The sequence below is a fragment of the Aulonocara stuartgranti genome, assembly GCF_965226115.1.
Source record: "Aulonocara stuartgranti genome assembly, chromosome: 15".
Classification (NCBI taxonomy): Eukaryota; Metazoa; Chordata; class Actinopteri; order Cichliformes; family Cichlidae; genus Aulonocara; species Aulonocara stuartgranti.
Window position 1 is genome coordinate 16,675,660 of NC_138951.1, and position 20,322 is coordinate 16,695,981.

General features: G+C 40.5%; 1 protein-coding gene and 1 long non-coding RNA gene across 4 annotated transcripts in view; one reads left to right on the forward strand and one right to left on the reverse strand.

Annotated features, from left to right (window-relative positions):
- Window positions 1–20,322, forward strand: part of LOC309689602 — a 395,670-nt gene that overhangs the window by 62,484 nt on the left and 312,864 nt on the right. The gene's annotated exons all lie outside the window — the stretch shown is intronic.
- The window catches only part of sipa1l1 (signal-induced proliferation-associated 1 like 1), a 95,650-nt gene that overhangs the window by 12,605 nt on the left and 62,723 nt on the right, over window positions 1–20,322 (reverse strand). For all 3 annotated transcript variants that reach the window (XM_082506116.1, XM_082506115.1, XM_082506117.1), the window contains 12 exons: window positions 19,937–20,159; window positions 19,408–19,538; window positions 16,507–16,695; window positions 15,551–15,725; window positions 14,230–14,333; window positions 13,727–13,884; window positions 6,589–7,168; window positions 4,554–4,652; window positions 3,479–3,654; window positions 2,911–3,198; window positions 2,335–2,484; window positions 1,560–1,693 (listed from right to left, as the gene is read on the reverse strand). In XM_082506116.1, the coding sequence (XP_082362242.1) occupies window positions 1,560–1,693; window positions 2,335–2,484; window positions 2,911–3,198; window positions 3,479–3,654; window positions 4,554–4,652; window positions 6,589–7,168; window positions 13,727–13,884; window positions 14,230–14,333; window positions 15,551–15,725; window positions 16,507–16,695; window positions 19,408–19,538; window positions 19,937–20,159 (2,407 nt within the window). The remainder of the gene's footprint in view (window positions 1–1,559; window positions 1,694–2,334; window positions 2,485–2,910; window positions 3,199–3,478; window positions 3,655–4,553; window positions 4,653–6,588; window positions 7,169–13,726; window positions 13,885–14,229; window positions 14,334–15,550; window positions 15,726–16,506; window positions 16,696–19,407; window positions 19,539–19,936; window positions 20,160–20,322) is intronic.

Sequence of the window (20,322 nt, forward strand, 5' to 3'; positions counted from 1 at the left end):
ATGAATCTAGAAATGTAGATTCAGTCGCACAAAAATCTGCAAAGTTGCACCACAGCCCACGGGGCTCTCCACTAATAAAGGATGTAAGCACGTGTGCATGCCTGCTTTTCAGGAGTGCACGTGTTTATATACAAGCATATGTGGGTATTTGTGTATTGTTTACTTTCTGAAGAGTTACCCTTTTAAGCTAAATGAAAAGTCATGACAAATGGCAATTTCTCCATGAATTAACCATGTAATTACTCTAGCTTCAAAAGGGCTTTCCACCAAAGGGTAAGCATATGTCCTGTTTGTGTGTGTGCATAACAAAAAAAAGTATGTATTCTGCCCGCTGCGTGACTCGTGTTATTTCTGGACATAACATGACCACATAATCGTTGCTGAAGACTGGCAGGTCAAAGGGTGAAAATGGAAGGAAGAGGAAAAGGACAGATCTCTAAACCACAGAGAGAGCAGACTGTACAGTGCAGGGCCAGACACTTGGCTGACTCTGGCTGCACTGGACCAGTTTACATTGTTCCACCCTGACCAGTAACGACATAAGTGCTATGAACAACCACAAAATGAAAGACTAAAGCCTTTAACTGTGATTGTGGCGGTCAGGAACAGGTTGAGGACATGACTGAAACTAGGCTGGTCAACAATCAACGAAAGCAACATCCTGCTGGGAATCAAAGGAGCAGCGGGGGGGGGGGAGGAGTTGGAAGCCTTTGTGGGATTCGGAGCTTTAGTAAAAGAAAGGTCCCAAAAACAGTGCATGGGAGAATACTTTCAATTAAATGAGAGGGAATGTACAACATAATAAAAAGAAGTTTGAATGAGAGGCAAAAACAAGCAGCAGTGGAGAATGAGGAACAGACTGAAGGGAGGGAGGGAAGGAAAGGCGCACAGTGACTAGGGTGGCCAACTGTGTTGACAGGAAAGAAAGGAATTTCTCCCTTTTCTCTTCTTATTAAGTCGTATAGAACAGAAAGGAAAATGACAAACAAAAAGCCACTTATTGCACCCAATGTCACCGTTTGAACACCTTTCTGATCCCTATTCAATAATTCTCCCCTTCCTTCGCCATTTGTCTCATTACGTTTCCACCATTTTGTTTGCAGAGACATTAAGACCTTCTCAGTGAAGGCAATATAATTCACAGCTTGCAGAGGCGAAGGAGGTGGAAGAGGAGTGGAGTGTGGGGGGAGTGGAAGGGAAGCGCTGTGGCTGCTGTCAGAGTTTTTATCTCTATGAAAAAGCTGCTGCTGCAAAGAAGAAGAAAAAATGTCACCGGCAGACGAGGTAGATGAGGAGGCGCACACACACAAACACCACTCACACACTCTTCAAGATACCTGTCATTTCAAAGAAATTTACCACCACAGATAAATATGGATGATTTCTTTCCAGTGCTGTCTCCTCCTCCGCCCTCAAAACTGAAAAGCCAACTGCCCTGATGTCTATAAAAACACGTCCACAGGCTCACATTTATGCTGCGTTTTATGTTTACACTACTGATAGTATTAAAATACGCCACAATTTGCCAAGACTTTACAGCGCACTTAATCCCAACATACCTGTTGACCCGCGTTCGGCTCCTCCCCCTTCATCCATCCTGGACCAACTGGAAGAGGACTTTCCACCTGACCCACTCTCTCCAGCCACCTCTCGTCTCTCCCCAGACATCGGAGAGTGGCGATTGCTTGCAAATCTAGGAAACGAGTGCACATGCACCAAATTAAACCCCCCTTTTTAAAGTTACTTAACTGTGTTTTTACTGATTAAAAAGGAATGATAGAAAAACAGAGTTTGAAACAGAATACATTTTCCTACAGGCTGCAGTGGTTGGGGGGGGGGGGGGGGGGGGCTGTCGAGAGCATTAACAGAGACAAAGACCTAAATGCTAGCATCTCACTCTCCTACAGTAATGCCATATGCTGTTACGGTTGTAAAAAGATTGTACTTCAAGCCAACTTTTTTGTATATAGCAAAAAATATATACACACATATATAAAAAATTTAAATAATTTATGTCACAACGATGCATAAATACATAAATCAGCTTCTTAAATGTAAATGCGTCTTAAACATCTGTTTAAAACGGTATATCAACCTGTTGCTTTTTGTTGGTTTAAGACATATTTTATGACATCTACAGAAGAGAAGCGATAAATACCTGACCATATGTCAGAGTACACAGAGCGCAGTGGACTTTCTATCATTGATGAATGAAATCACAAATCCCTAAAGGCAGCATAAAACTTTGTAGTGAGAAGAAATTGGGGGTTTTTGTACATAAAATATGCAGTCACTATCCATAAATCGCATCCATAACCACATATTCTTCCTTACTGCTCAGGCATGGACTTCTGTCTCCAGTGAGCAGAGCTCCCAGAGGCGTCGCTGGAACAGGACAGGTTGCTGGGAGAGCTGCGGTTATGAGGGGAACGGCCTAGCGCCAAAGATGAGGCCAGGCTATAGCTCTCACTGCCTGGAGACATCCTGGTGTAGGACAGAGAAACAGTAAGAATTTATCCGCTCATGAAAACATGAAGGTTTTTGGTTTTTTAAGCCAAAAGACTATAAAAGTTCAATTTTCAAAGTTCAGGAAAATTTCGATGGATTTTTATTTTGTCCCAAACAATCAATATGGGGGGGAAAAAAGTCTACTTCTGAAGCGCAGAAGCGCTCATTATACGTAAAAATGTTTTATTTTCAGCAAAGGTTAAAAAATAAATAAATAAATAAAACCTATTACCCAGGAAAATATGGACTGTAATACAACTGATCAGTTAAACAGCTGGAGGATTCTGGCTTTCGCAGCACATATTTTCCAGTTTGCTCTCTCTTTAGCAAACCTTTCCCAGTCTCCTTCAACATAATACGGTTTTTCAATCATACATACTTAAAGAGCCAACAAGCTCTAACCTCTTGGTGTCTAGAGGTCGTCCATCGCTGCTAACGCTCCGCGGGATGACACCACCCCTCTCCAGCCTCTCGGCTGACAGCGTCTTTCCCACTGAGCTACCGAGGCTGATGGCTCGGTTGGGTGTGTGGGGCTGTGGCGAGGCAGTCAGAGATTGCTGAGGGCTGCTTGATGTCCTCTGCCACTTGTTATTGTTGCTGCGGAAGGGGAATTTGTACTCAAAGGAACCGCTGTCGCTGCTGCTGCCCTTGTACTCTGACACAGGCACCCGATAGAGCTCTGAACAGCCCCTGTGGAGGGAAAGAAAAGAAGTTTAGTTCACATGTGTCTGTGTGGAAGAAGGGCTTGCATATTGCATAACCCATATTGAAAAGGGTTGGCATAACATTCAGGACTTAGGACAACAATATTGGTCACCTCTGGCTCCAAAGACACAAAATTTGAGGGCCAAAACACCAAACTCAAGGTTTCAAGTTTGGACACAAACCAACATGTGACATCAAAGTGGCTACATGCAACTTCTATGAAAAGTCTATGACACACACATAATTTTCTTTCTTTTCCACTTACCTGCGTGGAGTGGCGTCATCATGTGGCGGGATGATAACAACGCGCACTGTCACCGAAGTCCGCAAGAGGTCAATCATCTGCTCGTGGGTCAGAGTTGCAACAGCAACCTTGCAGATTTCCACCAAACGACTTCCCTGCCGCAGTCCTGCCTGCCAAGCGTAGCCGTATGGCTCCACCTAAAAATAAAGTTACAAAAAGTAAAAATGCCAGAATATTTTCTTCATCTTCAGTAATCCCTGATTTTGACCTCCTGCAGGGGAATCTTTGCAGATCCTTTGATATTGTTGCCCGCATTTATGCCTGTGTGCTCATGTCTCAGTGTTTTATATGCAGCCTTAGCTGACAGAAAAGAAAAATAGAATGCTGGGATTTTTTTCCTTTTGTGGGTACCCACTTTTTTTCTCTCTCTCTTGCACACTCCCTCATATCCATCCCAATAGTTTCAGCAATCTCATTCCAGGAAATTGCTGTTATTTCTGAATCATTATATTGATGCTATGATTATGAGGTGATGATTGCTATTATTTCACTCATAAAACAAAAACTGCATCGGAGAAGTAAGCAGAAATGCACAAGAGGAATCAATGATGCTGAACAGGCCAGTCACAGTAGTTGTGGGCTGTATCAATTCCATGTGTAGTTAGATTTTTGGGGAGGTGCACGTCGGGTTACACAGTATATTACAGCGTATATATCACGCTAAAGAATTTATTTTATAAATAAAGCATAAAAACTGAACAACTTGGTGTTTCATACTGCTGGACAAGCACATCTGTGTGCATTAAACTATTAAATTATACAACATCGCTTTGGTAAAATACTCATTGTCACTAAAAATAAAGGTGTATTTGAATCTCAAGTTGTCTGAGAAAGGAAATGTGTGCAAACATCTGTTGCATGACAACAACAAGTTGCTATGTTGGGATGCAAATCATCTCCCTGGGGCTGCTTCATCACCAGCAAACATTTTACGCCTACAAATTAGGAGCTTCTCAAACCGCGCATAAGCAAGTGTTCTCCCCGAATGCGCTTCACAGTTCTCAGACACACATTTTCATTGTAAATGGACAAGTACCTCAGCTACGATGCCTTCGTAGTTCACGTGGAAGCCGAGCTGTCCCAGGCCATTTCGACGAAGCGTCATCTCTGATGTCTCACAGCCTTTAGTCAGGAACTGGATATAGAGAAGGGCAGAGAGGTGCACAAAGTGGATGTGAGCCATTAAAGGACAGGGACGACTGGAGGACAGAAGCTAAAGCAAAGAACCAAACATCCCCCGGGGTGTATTTTGGTTCAACATAAATAAGTCATTATTTGGAAAAAGCTTTGCAGGATATTTGAAATACTCGAATAATGGACTTCCACTTAAGAAGCAGTTTTAAACAACCTGCGTGATCCTTAGGATGTTTATTTGCATGAATAAAAACAAGCATTCATATATACAAACTTGTTAAACAACAAGAATAAAAGCAGGTTTGTCTCCTGCTGTATGAGAACAACTGGGTAAACTTCTGGGTCACTGTTTTCATTTGGCGGTGAAGAACTAAAATCAGTTACGGAAAAGTGAAAATACAAGAGTTTGGATCCCATAATACTCTAAAGGTCAACTAATAAGTTGATAAAATATGTGGTAATACTAATCCTTATTCCCAACAAACTTATCCTGTTGTGGTCAGTCACAGCCCTTCTGTTGATGTGCCTGGTGGCTTCAGGGTGCCTCTCAGTTCTCTATCTGAACAGCGTATTAGCAAAAATCTCTGCAGAAGTCAAACTTCCCAAGAAAGTGTGAATAAATCATGATGCAGACTGGCACCTGACAGGAATTGTTATTTTGCCCTCTGATGTTTCTGAACGTGTGTGTGGGAGAGGAAGCGAGCACAAGAAAAAAAAAAAGGGGGGGGGGGGGGGGGGGGGGAAGGAAAAATAGAAAACAAGAAGAAGAAAAAATAGGGGGATAGGAGAAAGAGAGAGGGAGACAAAGAGAGGGAGAGTAGAAGAGATTGGCTCCAAAAAGCAGCTGGCCCGAGGCCACTTCCCTTCCACGGTCTGGCACTGAGGTAGTCCAAGCGATTGAAGATTAAAGACAGATGCATAAAATGCAACATGTGATCAGCTTCTGAGTCCCGAGCCAAGTAACGAAGTGCAAGTGTTCAAATATGTTTGTATGCATGTGTGCAAATGAAAGATGTCAAATTCAACCCAGGCTACAGAAACACATCACATATGTTCGCATGCAAACACACACACACAGTTTTAAGGCAGATAGAGGCTGAGGAAATGAATGTATTCTAAAGCATTGATGATTACATAAGAAAACACCTTTTTTTCCTCCGACCAGTTTCCATGGAAACAGCTAAGGACGAACTAGCATCACTTCACTGTATGTGTAGGTGTATGAGCCATTAAGGAGTATTTGTCCAGTGGTGTTTCTGAAACTCCCTCAATAAGCAGAGACCAGTAATGAGACAGCAGCATGTGGATGCAGAAATGTTGTCATTCTGGCAGACTGACAGCCGACACTGAATAGTAAGCGAGACTGTGAGTGGGCCAGGTAACTGATCAATGGCAGCCAGCGGCGTTTTTTCCATTGGTTGGGTTTCTCAGTACAGTTCTACTATTAATATGAATAAATAATTCTGCCATCTTCAGGACTTCCAACAAACACAAAGAGCGTGGTTAACATTGCAAGCATGAGCGGTGTCCAAAAGGGACACAACAATATTTGTCTTGACGTTCGAAAAACAAATCGCAGTTTATCTTGGCGCATAAACCAATTAACCTAATTTAATTTAGAATACGTAGCTCTTGGGCATGAGAGCAGAGGGCAGAAGACGGAAAAAATTGTTAATGGATGACTCATTGTGAAAGGGTAACAAACAAATACTTGTTCATTACCACTGAGAGGAAGGTTGAAAACCTAATTATATTTTCAGCTATCATTTATAATAATAATGATGTCGGCTTCCTTCTTGGCCAGGTCACTCATGAAAATAAAAGTTATTTTTAATTTCAATAAAATCCAGAACACAGACTGCAACTCCCTCCATCGACTGTTGTTTATACCAACAAGCACCATTCTTATGTGTATTGTATTTTGTGTGTGTTCTAACCTCTAGACGTTTGACCACCTCTTTGAAGTCTTCTGTATTATTACTGATACTCCTCAGAGACACGCTTTCACCCCGCTCGTAGAAAATCTTCAAAGACGCGGGGCTGCTAAGCGTCCAGCCAATCACATCCTTAGTGGCACAGTTAAACACCACAGCCTTGGCCTCCTGGTCCAACAGGATTAAAAAGTCGTTGGAAATGGCCAGCAGGGCCTCCATTTCTCCTCCACTCCCATGATCCTCAGCATGGACTGGCCAAGTCACCGCCCCAAGACTGCGCAGCTCTGCTCCTTCATATGGCCGGGTCTTCTCTTTCTTTTTGTGGGCAAGCGAGATGAAAGGGAACTTCCCAGAGGGGTCAATCGGGGTGTTGGTGGTGTGCCGCTCAGCCAGGTCGCGCAGATACTCCTGCCGCGTTCGGGTGGCCATGGCTCGGAACTTGTGTGATTTGTGGGCAGCATTTTCCGCATTGATGACCTTGGCCAGCAGGAAGTCCCGGAACACCGATGACTTGGGGAACGTCACACCCTCTGGGATAGGGGGGCCGAAAGAGGGTACGTCTTTGGAGCGGGTGACGGCCACACTACAACAATGGGAGAAGAAAAGAACAGATAAAAAAAATAAAAATAAAACTCCAGGCCAAGAACTGGGCCAATTTAGAGTCTGTGTTTTATTCAGACATCAGATTATTTTACTTTAAATGAAAACAATATGTCCCATGAAAAGCTTGAACTCTTTGCCATTTTAGACTAGTCAGATTTAAAAGCAACAAACTGCAACAAAGCTATCTCTCTTTCATTTGTTGTTGTGATGTTGAAATGGAGAAGTTTAGAGTAAAGCTATAAAAGCAGAAATGTATAATTTCTTTATTCCTTTTGTTTAGTTTCTTATTATTGATACACACCTTACAGGCCATTTTAAAATGATTTTTATAGTTTTTATAGAATTTTGTGACTTCTTATCGGGTTGTCGAGTCACCTGTGAAATACTGAATGCCTCTAACCTGCATGAAAGGTGTAAATAAAACCTCATTTCAATCAAGGAGCTGTGTGATTGCGTTTTTTCCCTACACCTCCTCCCCCCTCCTTCCTTCCTCCTTTCATTAAGTCCCTGGAATGGCCATCTGAGGATACTTGCTCTCTCTGGTATGTCAGGAACTCAGCTGAGCAGCCATGAAAAGCAAGGAAAGATGGGGAGGATGAGGGGAGACTGCTATTTTAAATCTGCTGTCCAAAGCCACAGAAAACACAGTGTGAGACACAAAAGGAATATGTGGCTAAGAAAGGAAGAAAAGAAGTCTGTGCAGGGGAAACATCAGGAAATTATTGCACACTGGCGAAAGTTTTAAAAAACAATTTTTAAAATGTCTGAGAGTGAAACAGTTCTCTAAACGGTCTACAGAGCTCTGTGGCTGCACGCTGGCCACCTGTCCTCGTCTCAACCTCTTCATAACCAAATGTGCTCAATCACAGGTGATAATTGCCAGCTGACAAGAGTAGCTGTAGAAATGGGAGCTCTCATCCCACACACACTTCCCCGCTGACATGCGTCAACATACATGCTGACACCAGGATTAATAGCTTTGTCTAATTAGCGATACCTGTGCCACCCACATCTTTCTAAACATACCTCAGAGGCACCCTATCTTCATGGGTGACATGGGGTGTTCAATTAACCTAACCATCATATCGTTGACACCTCATCTCCCATGTTTGCAACATGGAAAGGTGGGCCCTGAGGTAAGAGAAGAAGCATTGTTTTCTAGACAGAATTGCCTTTGAGAATGAACACAAGCTATTATTGTGCAAGGCTGGCAAGTGCATCCTGGGAATACTCACAGGAATTCCAGTGCCATTTTTCTACAAATAGGGACGGGGCCTTTATCTGCCTCAAGTGCAGAAGAGAAAAGTCCCTCGTATGAGAAAGAGTGAATTAGAAATAATTAAATGTTACTACTTAATTCAACATATTTTAGCAGACATATCATCTGTGCCAAAAAGGAGATCACCATCAGCGCATCAACCCAGCATGCCCACGTTGTCACAGCTTCTCTAATCTAACTTGAAGGTCAACCACACCCTGCCCATCAACAGAGAGCATGTTTTTAATTCAATACAGGTATTAATAAAAACAAAAAACAAAAAACCCAGAGTAAATAAAAATGTCTCCATTTCCTTCCTGCCATTTGTGCTGAAATCAACAAGGAGAAGGAAAGCAGGTAGCGTGTACATGCGTAGGTGTCAGGGCATGCAAACGTGTTAACATCAAAGACCCTTCTGCTGTTAGCGGTTTAGCAGTTTTCACTCTTTTAACTGTGTATATTTTCAATATGGCCCTTACAATGGAGGGAAAATTACATCACACTGTTAGTTCACAGCTTGACTTGTTTAACATGATCACAGGATTTTTTTCCACATTTATTTAAAAAAAACAAAAACAAACAAAACAAAACAAAAAACGAATAAATGGCTCTGACTAAAGACATAATTCCCCTGTAATTAAACGGAATTTAAATTATTTTATTTGAAATTACAATATTTATATATTTACCTACAACTACTTTGAAGGTAGGCAGATTAGAAAAAGGGGTTAATGAGCAAAATAATTATACTCTAAGCAAATAAAATGTTGCGTTAATAATTTCTTTTGAGTAGTGTTTAATTTCATGGTAATGTTGAAAATGTGTTGTAATTTTTGGAGCGCACGTATTATGGAGTGGATTAATATTGCTTTTTTCACATCTTTATTTAATATTCATTATGTCAATAAGTATGTTGGATATTCTATTATTCAAGCTTTATTTTTATTTTACCAACATAAATGTGATAAGAAATGTTATCCCCTTTAGCAACTTAAAAATAAATAAATGCCATTAAAATCTGCAAACCTGTGTGACCTTATAATGACAGCACCCTTTAAAAATCACTGTTTTAAACTGTTCAAACAAGTGCACAGTGTCTCTTTCCCTGTAAAATACCTGGAAGTTAGCCACTACTGTCCACAGCACACACTCCAAAAAGTACAGTGCACTTGCAATGTAAGCTGGGAAAATACTATTCATTTTGCCACAAAGTTACCAAGAAATTACATAGTTACTTACTTATGGACTTTCATGAAATTACCTACAAAATAATTTATGTGTCCTTTCCTGCAATATGCCGAAGGTTATTAAATAAACTTAGTTACATGTAAATACTTACATTTATTTACAGACAACTTAAATTAATTTAAAGTATAATACGACTTGTTACCTCCCATTCTACTGTGTACACCTTTAAGTATTTGTAGGTAAATTTAACTACATGTAATTTGAAATAAAATTCCATTAATTTAAATTTTATTAATTTAAGTTCTTTTTAAAATAACATCTTAAAAAAAAAATATATTGTGTCCAGTTAAAATTAGAAGTCTTCCTAATTCTGATGTCTCTCTATTGAAGGATTAAAATAAACATAAAGTGAAGCAGTAAAGAGTTTAAGATATAAAGTGGCATTACATGAAAGTATTTTGCCCTGTAGCATCCTTATTAAAACTGTTACTAGCATATAATCCAACTCTGAAAAAAATAATAACATCAAATCTGATGAGAGACTGGCAGCAGCATAGCTCTATTAGCCAGGGCTTCTGTCGATAACAAATGAACCATGCCGGGTATTTGAGAGTGGGGTAGCTAAAGTGATTATACGATGGGAGAACAAATGGTTACAATAAAATGTGACCTTTTATTCTTATTCTTCTCCATCACTACAGCATCACTCAATGCATTATATTGGAGCTCTAAAAGCACTTGTACTGATCTCAAACACCTGTGAGTCAGTCAACCAAAGACCTGTGACTCATGCAGGACAGAGGAAAGTGATGGCGAGAGGTAGGTAGAGGTATGAAAGCAAGAGGAAAAGACTGAAAGAGCATTAAGAAATAATGAATGTGGAGGGGGGGGGGGGGGGGGGGATAAGGAGAAGGAACGAGAAAAGCAAGTGAGGAAGACAGAGAGGAAAAGGAGTGTTGGGGAATTGCTGCACTGTGAGGCTGCTATGTGATCTCTATGGCAGGAGGTTTGGTAAAAGAAATGAAAGAGCACATTCCTGTGGCTTTCACTGATTTGTGGTCTTATAAATATCCAATGTGTGGGCAGTTCTGCTCTTCCAGTATCTATGACCTGCTGCCCACTGAGCCAGGCCAAGAAAAAGAACATGTCAATACCTGATGGAGTGCGAGATTGTGAGAGTGTGGATATGGGGAAGGTATACATTATGTTTTTGTCTACTTTAGGCAACTAATATTCAAAGCAAGGACTATTTTTGTTATCTAAAAGTTTTGAGGTTTTGTTTATGTAGTGACTTTTTAGCTAAGAGCCATGCAAAGAGTTTAAAAGAATTCAAATTTGTGGGGATAAAACCTTTTTGAGAAATTCTAACCGTTTTATGCGTTTTATGAAAACCTTTTTTCGCATTCCAAAGCCATTACATCACAATGTGATTGGTCAGCTGCAATTTCCAACAGTCCAGGATGGCAACATTATGCTGACGCAAGAACAACATTGTTAAGGTGCAGATGAATTTACCATTGAAGAGGAAATAAGTAACCACACTAGTAGTTTCCAAATGGAGTGCTGAGACATATCGAAGAGCCATTCAGGCAGCTCCTGCATGTGTGACATATCAAAGTTTACGCTCGACTGTGAGGATGAAAACAAAAGCTGCGAGTTGTGGAATGAATCATTTTATTGTGTCGATCATAACACAACTACGGACCACCACCTAAAGACGAGAGGAAACAATATCTAACAGGAAACTATCTGATGGCTGCCAGCCTCATGGCTCCAGCTGTGGCATGAATGTCAACAGCCTCAGTGAGCGTGGAACATCTGTCAGGAGAAGATGATGCACTTGAGAAACTGTGCCTTCTTCAAAGGGTGAATCAAAATGCGCCGTTACAAACATTCAGTCCGCTCATTGGACAGATGTGTCTGGGGCGGGAGCAACAAAAGTAAATACAGGAAGAAGGTGTTTTGTTCTGGACTATTGGAGAACACGAGCAGTCACCCATCCATGCTGACTGTTACACATCTATAGTAACTTACCGCATCCCAGAATGCAAAGCATACGTGGCTACGGGAAGTTTTTAGCTCAAACTCGCAACGTCAAGATCACGTTCAAACTGTGGTGTGAAAACAAGTATCAGGATTTCTGTTATGTGCACACATAATACTGGTCAAGCCCGATCAGTTATGTGCCTTAAGTCTTATTCCTTAGAAGCAAGATATTAAAAAAAACGAGGGGTGATTCAAGATTTTTGCACTGTACTGTAAATACACTTGTGCCCACTTGACCTTAAGCCATGTAGGAAAGAGACCATTTTTCACACCTTTAAAATAAACTGTTACTCGATCACTTAAGTATCGCACTTCTCCAGTGAGGACGCATCATTTCTCTGCAGCTGTATTTTACAGAGGCTTTCAGCCTTGAAGACATCTGTAGATTTCTGCATTATTTTTTTTCACAGAGTGAACTCAAATTACCTAATTTCTTGATTACAGTGAAAATGCCAGTAGAATCCTTTAAAGGAAATCCTCCATCAGTTTTCAGTTACGCGTACAGTATCGCTTTCGGCAGCACTCTAATGCCTTTAGCTCATACACTAGGTCTTATAACAAACTCAGTTTGGGTTGCAGCCATCAAAATATCATTATTTGAGAGTAGCCTATTTTGTATTAACACGCAATTACATTTAACTGTACAAGATACTAGCAGCATTAGAGCAGTGAACAGAAAACACATCCTGGTTTACATTAAATGGGGTTACACACTATTTTATTGTACTTTGCTCTATTCATATCAAACAAAAGAAATTGTTTTTTTACACTTCCACTAAGAGCAGACATTGAGCGAGCAGAATAGTTATGTTTTGATCTCTAAATGCTTGAAAGCAGGTGCAAGGCCAGGTGAACCCAGAATTTTCCCACTTTCAAAATGACAAATTGAACAGAACAGTGAAGTAGTTCAATACCAAGTGTGTATGCCCCCGTCTTCATAAACCTTAAGAAAACAAACCAAAGCTTCAAAGCATTTAGGTCACCTTTGCTTAATATCTTATGACTCAGTCAATTTCCTGTGGTGACTATGAATCATAATTTATTTTTGAAAGCTGATGTTTCACCTTTATATGGTGTGCAGAAAACTCCTTTACACTTCAAAAAACTTAACTTGCGTTTGTGAGTCGCATAAGGCACATGTCAATAGTACTTGCTCTTCTTCTATTCAATTCATTATTGGCTGCTTTGTGTTTGTGTATGTGTGGTGCTGTTGTTTAGTAGTGAAGTAGCCCCATGGGGGACAATTAAGTCCTCACACAATGTGCTCTGACAGCAATTAAAACAGCCATTAGTGGAAGAGGGAGGCAGAGTCCTAGAGAGCAAGATAAGAGAGAATGACAGAAAACGAGATAAAAAGACAGAGCCAGGAATGAGCTAAATGAAATGCCCTTCAAATCTGAACAGCGCTGAACACGAAAGACTGCAAAGGCAGAATATAAATAATTACTTAAAAGTTATTTCAGACTTGTACATTGTATTTAATATTACACCCTCTCACAGCGGGGAAATAAATCGCGAGTCGTAGAGAGGGCTCTCAACACTCTCGGCCTACTCCATGATGAAACTGCAAAGGCAACGAGAGCCGTACAACAATCTGAGCAGAAGGATGAGAGCATTATTGTTTTTGCTGTGATGAAAAGTGAATCATAAATCACATGCAAGTCCTCAAATGCAGTATTTTTCCAGACATTTTGAAAAGGCAGGTAAAGCACTGGCCTTAGATAACCTCTAATGTAATGAAAAGACATAGAAGGGAATGTTCCAACTGACCTCTACAGCCCTTATTTTTTAGTTCAGTGTGTAGTTTTTCAACTCACCTTCCTTAACTATCACATTTTGACACTGTATTACTTTGAATAATGCCAGTCTGGACGTAACCTCTCCAGGTTCAAGTAGACTGATTCTCTTTGACTTGACCAAGTCTACATTACAGCATCAAACCGGTTATTTTTGCACTGTTTAGGCTTCAAATGGGGCACAGGTTGAAAAGTAGTATGCAGCATTTTATTTACACGCAGTTTATTCTGGTGTACTCTTGAATCTCACCTGTAGGAGGTGTTTTCGGAGCAAGGGTTATGCGCTCGCACAATCACAAAGACGTGCTGAAAGTGTGAGCGGATGTTTTTAGGAGTGAAGGGGAGCGCCCCGGGTTCCTGGAACACAATCGTGACGATATCGTTCCCAATATGTCGCTTCCGCAGCAACTGGAAAACATTTTCAAAGAGAGAAGCTAAAGTTAAAACATAATTAAGTAGACATCTAGAGGAAAAAACAACAACACTTGAGCCACTGTTGTTTCGGCCTTTAAGGGTCGCCACAGTGAATTATCTGCCTCTATCTGACACCATCCTCTAGCATCCTCCTCTGTCTTACCAAACCTCTGCATGTCCTCCTTGACTACATCTATATACACAAAGAACAGGATCATGTTAACTCTAAAAATGTGCATAGCATGGATTACTACTTTCTCTAATGAAAAGCCACAACTTGCTGGTGGATCCAAAGGTATTTTAGTGTATCCAAGCTCTGAGCCCTGTAAATTAACATACCTGTTGCTTATTGTTGGGTGTGTATGGCAGCATGGTGGATACGTGGAACATGATCTCATAATCCTTGTAAGTAGTATACAACGAGTGGGTGCCAGTTGAGTCAGCTGAGAAGGAGAAAACTGCACGTAAATGTCTCATACTTCAGGAAAATACACCATGACAGGTTTGTTCAAGTACCCTAAAACTTTCTTCCCGCATGCTTGTCTCTACTATATGCCGTTCAGACGGCCCTAAAACACGCTCACTTCTTTACAGTCAGGGAGCCACTGCACTACCTCACTAGGCTGTTGATGTTTTCCATTTAGAGAGCCAAACAGTCACAAGGTATTTAAAGGCCGTACTTAAACAGCTACATTACCTCAATTAATTACACGCATTCATTAAGGAGGGCGTTGCATGGCTGTATTTAATTTGCTAGAGGCTACACATCCTGCAAAAATTGATTGGGGCAGTTTTTGTCTCACAGGGTATTGGGCAATGGCTTAGTTCATGCAGGGATAATATGGATAACATAATATCATACACAGGCTTGGAAATGTCACAGAGGTAGCAAAAATAAAGTGGACATCAATTCTGTTTGGAACAAACACAGGTGGTCTGGCAAAGGAGAAGGGCACAACCACAGAGGATCAATATCAGTGTCCAAAAGAAAATACAGTAATCTGAAACTAAAGGCCATCTGTCAAATGTCTGAAGAAACATCTGAGGAAACTTAAGAATCGGTGAACGAAGACAAGGAAGAGAGGGGGATTTAATGGGACTGGAGTTGAAAACGGGGGGAACAGGATCAGAAATTTTTAAAACATGTATTCCATCTGCTCATAATTAAATGTTTTGAAAACTGCAAGAAATTTAGGTGCCAAAGGCAAGAAAATTAAATCAAGTTAAATGCTATAATAACTTACAACCTCAACAATTAATTTCACTTCTTACATTACATACCTTCATCCTAATAAAAAGTGTAATAAACATTTTATAAGGAAACAATGTATTTAGTACTAGTGCAGTACCAGTCCTTTAACATGTGAATGAGATCTAATGTGATTATCGCAATGCAAGTTGAGGCACTGAACCCATGTGTGTATACACATAATCTAAAAGACTCTGACGACCCCCTGCATGCTCCAATCCATCAAATACTTGCTGGGCAACTGAACTCAGCACTTTTTGATCAATGTGAATGTCTATTTCGTGCGTGCCAATTTACTAATTTACTACCTGCTGTGCTGGATTAGACAGGATCAATGTCAGCGTAAGATCAAATATAAAGGTTCCCTCACACCCTCACTGGCACTTCGCAGTTTTTTGCAAATGTACATACTCTTTGTGTCCAGCTGAGCTCGATACTTGGTGAAGCCTTTAAGACGAACCCTCTCGCCCAGCAGATGGAGGAACTCCTCTAGTGCAGGCCCAGCCGCTTCGTTGTTGTACATCTCCTCTTCGCTACTCTGACCCGCCATGCAGTACATCACCCCCACCTTTCGCTGAAAGCTCAGCTGCGGAGAGAACAAACATTATTCCAATGAAAAGGGGAGAAACAAATGGAGATTACTGTGTGGAAGTCATGTCAGAGTAACCATGTTGACATTTGAGGCAGGACTCATGTTGACATTTTAAGAATAACCGTGGGTTGTTCTGTAGTGATTTTGTGCCATTTTCCTAAGAAATCATGTTGACATTTTCAGAGGATTCAGCTTCTGATAACTGCATCAGCTTTTGAGTGTATATATATATATATATATATATATATATATATATATATATATATATATATATATATATATATATATATATATATATATATATATATATATATATAATTTTTTTAAGGGTTATGTTGTGTGTGCATGCATCGACACAGCATGCATATAAACAGTTTCTTCAGATAAATTCCACATAACGGTCTTTGGGAGTAAATAAAGAGATACAGCAAAAATAAATAAAAAGAATTTAGTTCAACAATGATACATCCCCTTCACAGAAAAACACCCACACACTAAAAAAATTCATGAAATGCCAAATGACAATCGTTTGCTTTGCATAGTCAATAGTACAGGTTACCAGCTGCAAAAGTTCTTTGGCTCAAAGACCGATCGAATGCATGCACGAAAGGATCGCACTCTATTCAGCGGATGCCATGTCTGCATGACACTGTCTTTTCACTAAATGGAAAGCAGTAATCAAATGTGCTCAATCAAAGGAATTAATCAAGCAGATTCATCCGGCCCATCATAACCCACAATCAAACCTCAAGACGTGCTCGCTGCATCTCCTTACCCCCTGCTCGTCCAGCTTCATCAGCTGCTCAGTGACCTTGGGTGTGTTGAGTGCCAGGCGTAAGCAGTGAACATTGAGCTCAGGCACGAGGTACTCCAGCACTTCTTTGAGGGGCAGGCCTCGACCTAGACCATGCTTGGACGTCGAAGGTACAGCATCTTCCAGGATGGAACCGCGCAGAGTATTCAGCTGGAGACCACCCATAATGCAGGAAAAGAACAACAAAAACACAATTGCAGGGGTCAAAGCCATTATGATTTTCACTTAAAAGAACAACAACAACAACAACAAAAAAAAAAAAAAAAAAAAAACCCTAATACTCCATCCATCAATCTTCTTCCACTTATCCAGTTCACGGTTGTTGGAGCCTATTCTAACCGATCAATGTCAGTATCGAATCAAACCATCAAAAATATCAAGATTTCTATTTTAACTTACTTAAAAAGGAAAAATGGAGTTTAACATGGTTCTAATACGGCGCACGAAACTCACAGAAGCATGAGTTTATAGCTGTTGCTAATTTCTAACCCTTGCTTTTAAATTCAATTACATAAAAGCACAATGCACTATAAATAGAAAACTACAATATGGCACAACCATTTGTTAATATTTAAGAAAGAAACAAGCTTTATTGGTCAGATACATGATCACATAGAGTACAACATGCAGTGAAATGTGTCGTGTCCGAGCTGTGAACAGGCTGCAGGCGTAGCCGCACCATTCCAGGGCTTGGTGTTTGGCATGGGGGGGCCTAGCCAGGACCTTTACTGGATACTGGAAGGGAAACGAACTTGCTACTTCCGCTCCAAAGGGGTGTGGTCTTACTGTAACACTATCCAGCTTAACTATTTGGTCACAGTTTTAGCAACCCTTTCACTTCTCCTGCTGATGGTGCAGATTAAATCATTTTCATGCTTTGTGCAGTTTTACACTACTTCCACAGCTAATGGAGATTTGATTGGTCTATTGGTATTCATCACAGAATATTCAATGATTGAAATGAAATTCACTTTGATTTGGCTAAAACTGAATTGATTTCCACTTATCCCTCAATATGGGAGCATATTAACCTCTTTAGGTATCATATTTAAATATATCAAGTTAAAATGTGAAAGCTTTAATGCGCAGCATTTATGTTAGAAATTAAATGCATAGCGGGAAAATATGTAATATCGAGACACTGTTTGACTGCAATTCTATCTCTGTGCCAAAAGACTGTGCTTTGTGTTTTTCATAGCTCTCCATAACCTGCTCGTCTTGAAGCAGGCAGCACTCAAGCAAGAGATTAAAAAAAAGAAAAAAAGAAGAAGAGTTAAATAAAGAACACCTAGGTTCAAAGAGAAAGCTGATAGTTTTAATCTTTTGCTTATCCAGCCTGTTAATGCAAATAAACTTGCTTCATAGCACACCCGTCAGATCGAGTCCAGATTAGTTGCTGGTTAGATAATTCTTCTCTTGGCTCTTCCTTCCTGCTCCACGCAGAGTGTTTGTTCTTTGTAACAGGCAACAAAACAACAACATGACTAGCTATCCAGCCCTCTGTAGAATACTAGTAACTCTATTTTGGGAAAACTGGAAGGAAGCCTGTGATGAGGCCTTAATCTATGCAATTAAATTCAGTTTAGGATCACACATGAAATTAATCTTTTTCCACAAAATCTAAAAACAGATATTTTTTCCCACTCTCTGTTGGTACAGGGAAAGCAAAATGCAGAAAAGTGTCTGGCTAAGGGAGAAAATAAAATAAATAAATAAATAAAATAAATAGAGTGGAGATTTTGCTGCTGTAGCTTTCAGTGTGAATACTAAAGCTTCGGGGTAAAAAAAGCTCAACGAGGACATCCATGAATAAATCAGGAAGACTGTTGAAAGTCCAGAATCTGAATATCTACTATCAACTAACAGCTGTTAGTCAGTAGTGGTCCCATGCCACTTGTGTGTTTTTGCCTTCACGTGGTGTTTGGAAAGTCCAGAATTGCTGCCAGCGCACTCAGTACTAAACAAACCAAAGAAGAAAAGCACTTTTAACTTATCATGGGCAGTATTAAAAGGACAGTCGTCCTCTTTGGTCCCTGGACTTTTGTCATCAACATTAGTGCAACCCACTCACTCCCACGCAGGCACACAAATATATCTAAACCTGTGAAGCTCCCTGCTCTGAAAATAGCAATTAGAGAAGAGACTGAGAGGCAAGAGAAGGAAAGAAAAATAGAGGAAAACATAGCACAGTAGGTCGTGCGTCATCCCAAGAGATTGCAAGGGCTATTACTCATGGCATGCTTTAATAGAAAAGCAATGCTTTACCTTCTTCACTCAAATACCCCAGGTGCTATTTTAGTGTCGTTGAGCTGCAAAATGGCACAGCTCAGCCCTTCAAAGATGAAGGCTGACAAAGATGGTGGGTGGGTGTTCAGCTCAGCGAATAAGGACGTGCATCTATGGTTCTACTGTGTCTACTGATGGCAACAAGGGCTAGAGGGATTCATGAAAAAGTTGAGAATTTGGACTAAACAAATGGGAGGAAACTATAAAGATCAAATGGGCAGTAATTTAAGGTGGTATCAAGGAGCGGGGGAGGTAGCATCCTGAGCTGTATGCGACAGCCTTGAGCTGAAGCTTTTATAATGTCTCCCCCCAAATGGCTTCATCAATAAGCAGGGAGCAGTTCTTATATGTCAACTCCTACACAGTTTGAACTCATAAAAGCATTTCAGGAAGCTCACTCAGGAGAGCATACTAAATACTGACAGATATATTCACATGAACTTTCACAGTGGGAATAGCTAGAAAAGCTACAAGCTTACCCTGGTGAATGAAAACATAATTAAAAAATAATAATTATATAACAAAATCGTGAACACGTCAGACAGATGGCACACTATTTGTCAGAATGTATGTTACCTCACTCGTTCTGAAAATGACCCTGTAGTTGTACTGCTGTCCATGGTCTTTGTGTTCCTCCAGCTTCTCCCTTCTCAGACTCACCGCCACAGGGCCCAGATTCTCATCTACCCCCAGGTAATTCCAGTGCTCTAAGGGTGAAAAGTATTGGGATTTCAGATGCAGACATAAATTGATGACAGAGGACAGGAGAGATAAAACTACAGAAAGGAAGAAAACCTGAGCAATTATTCCACTATGTGTATTGCAGCTGAGTTATATCAACTATTAAAACTTTACAGAACGTTCGCAACATTACTAATGACTCTTTGCTGGTTCCCAGGTTTTCTCACGTGTAATGCAGAATGAAGTACAACTTCTGCACCTTGTCTAATTAGTGTCTAAAACACTACAAATTGTATTTTTTCTGCCAATACAGTCCACAGCATTTGCTCTAAGACTAGAAACGTTCAGTAAGACAAATTGAAAAGCACCCACTAAAGTTTAAGAACTACAAATCAAAAAAGCCCAAACTATCCAATTTTCTCACCTCTGAGATAAAAGTACTTTCGGTAGTAATAGGCACCAAGGTCAACATGTTCCACAATGTATCGTTTGGACCTGTCGGCATGTTGACTAGGCCCGTCCTTGGAAGCCTCCAACACAGCCACACCTGCATTGGTAAAATGGGTAGTGAGGGTGGCATCCAAAGGGCCTTCTTCTGTACTGCCAGAGGAATTGCTTGAGCTCCCACCGCTTCCTATGCTTCCCTGCTGGAAGATTAATAAAAAGGAAAGGTAAAGCCAGCAAGCTGTAAACCACATCATCATATTTTTATCTTTACATCTTAAATATGCAGAAATCTGAGCGCTTTTCAGTGCGTTTTCAAAATACACATCTGCAGACTGCAGCATCAATATTAAAACAGCAGAACCC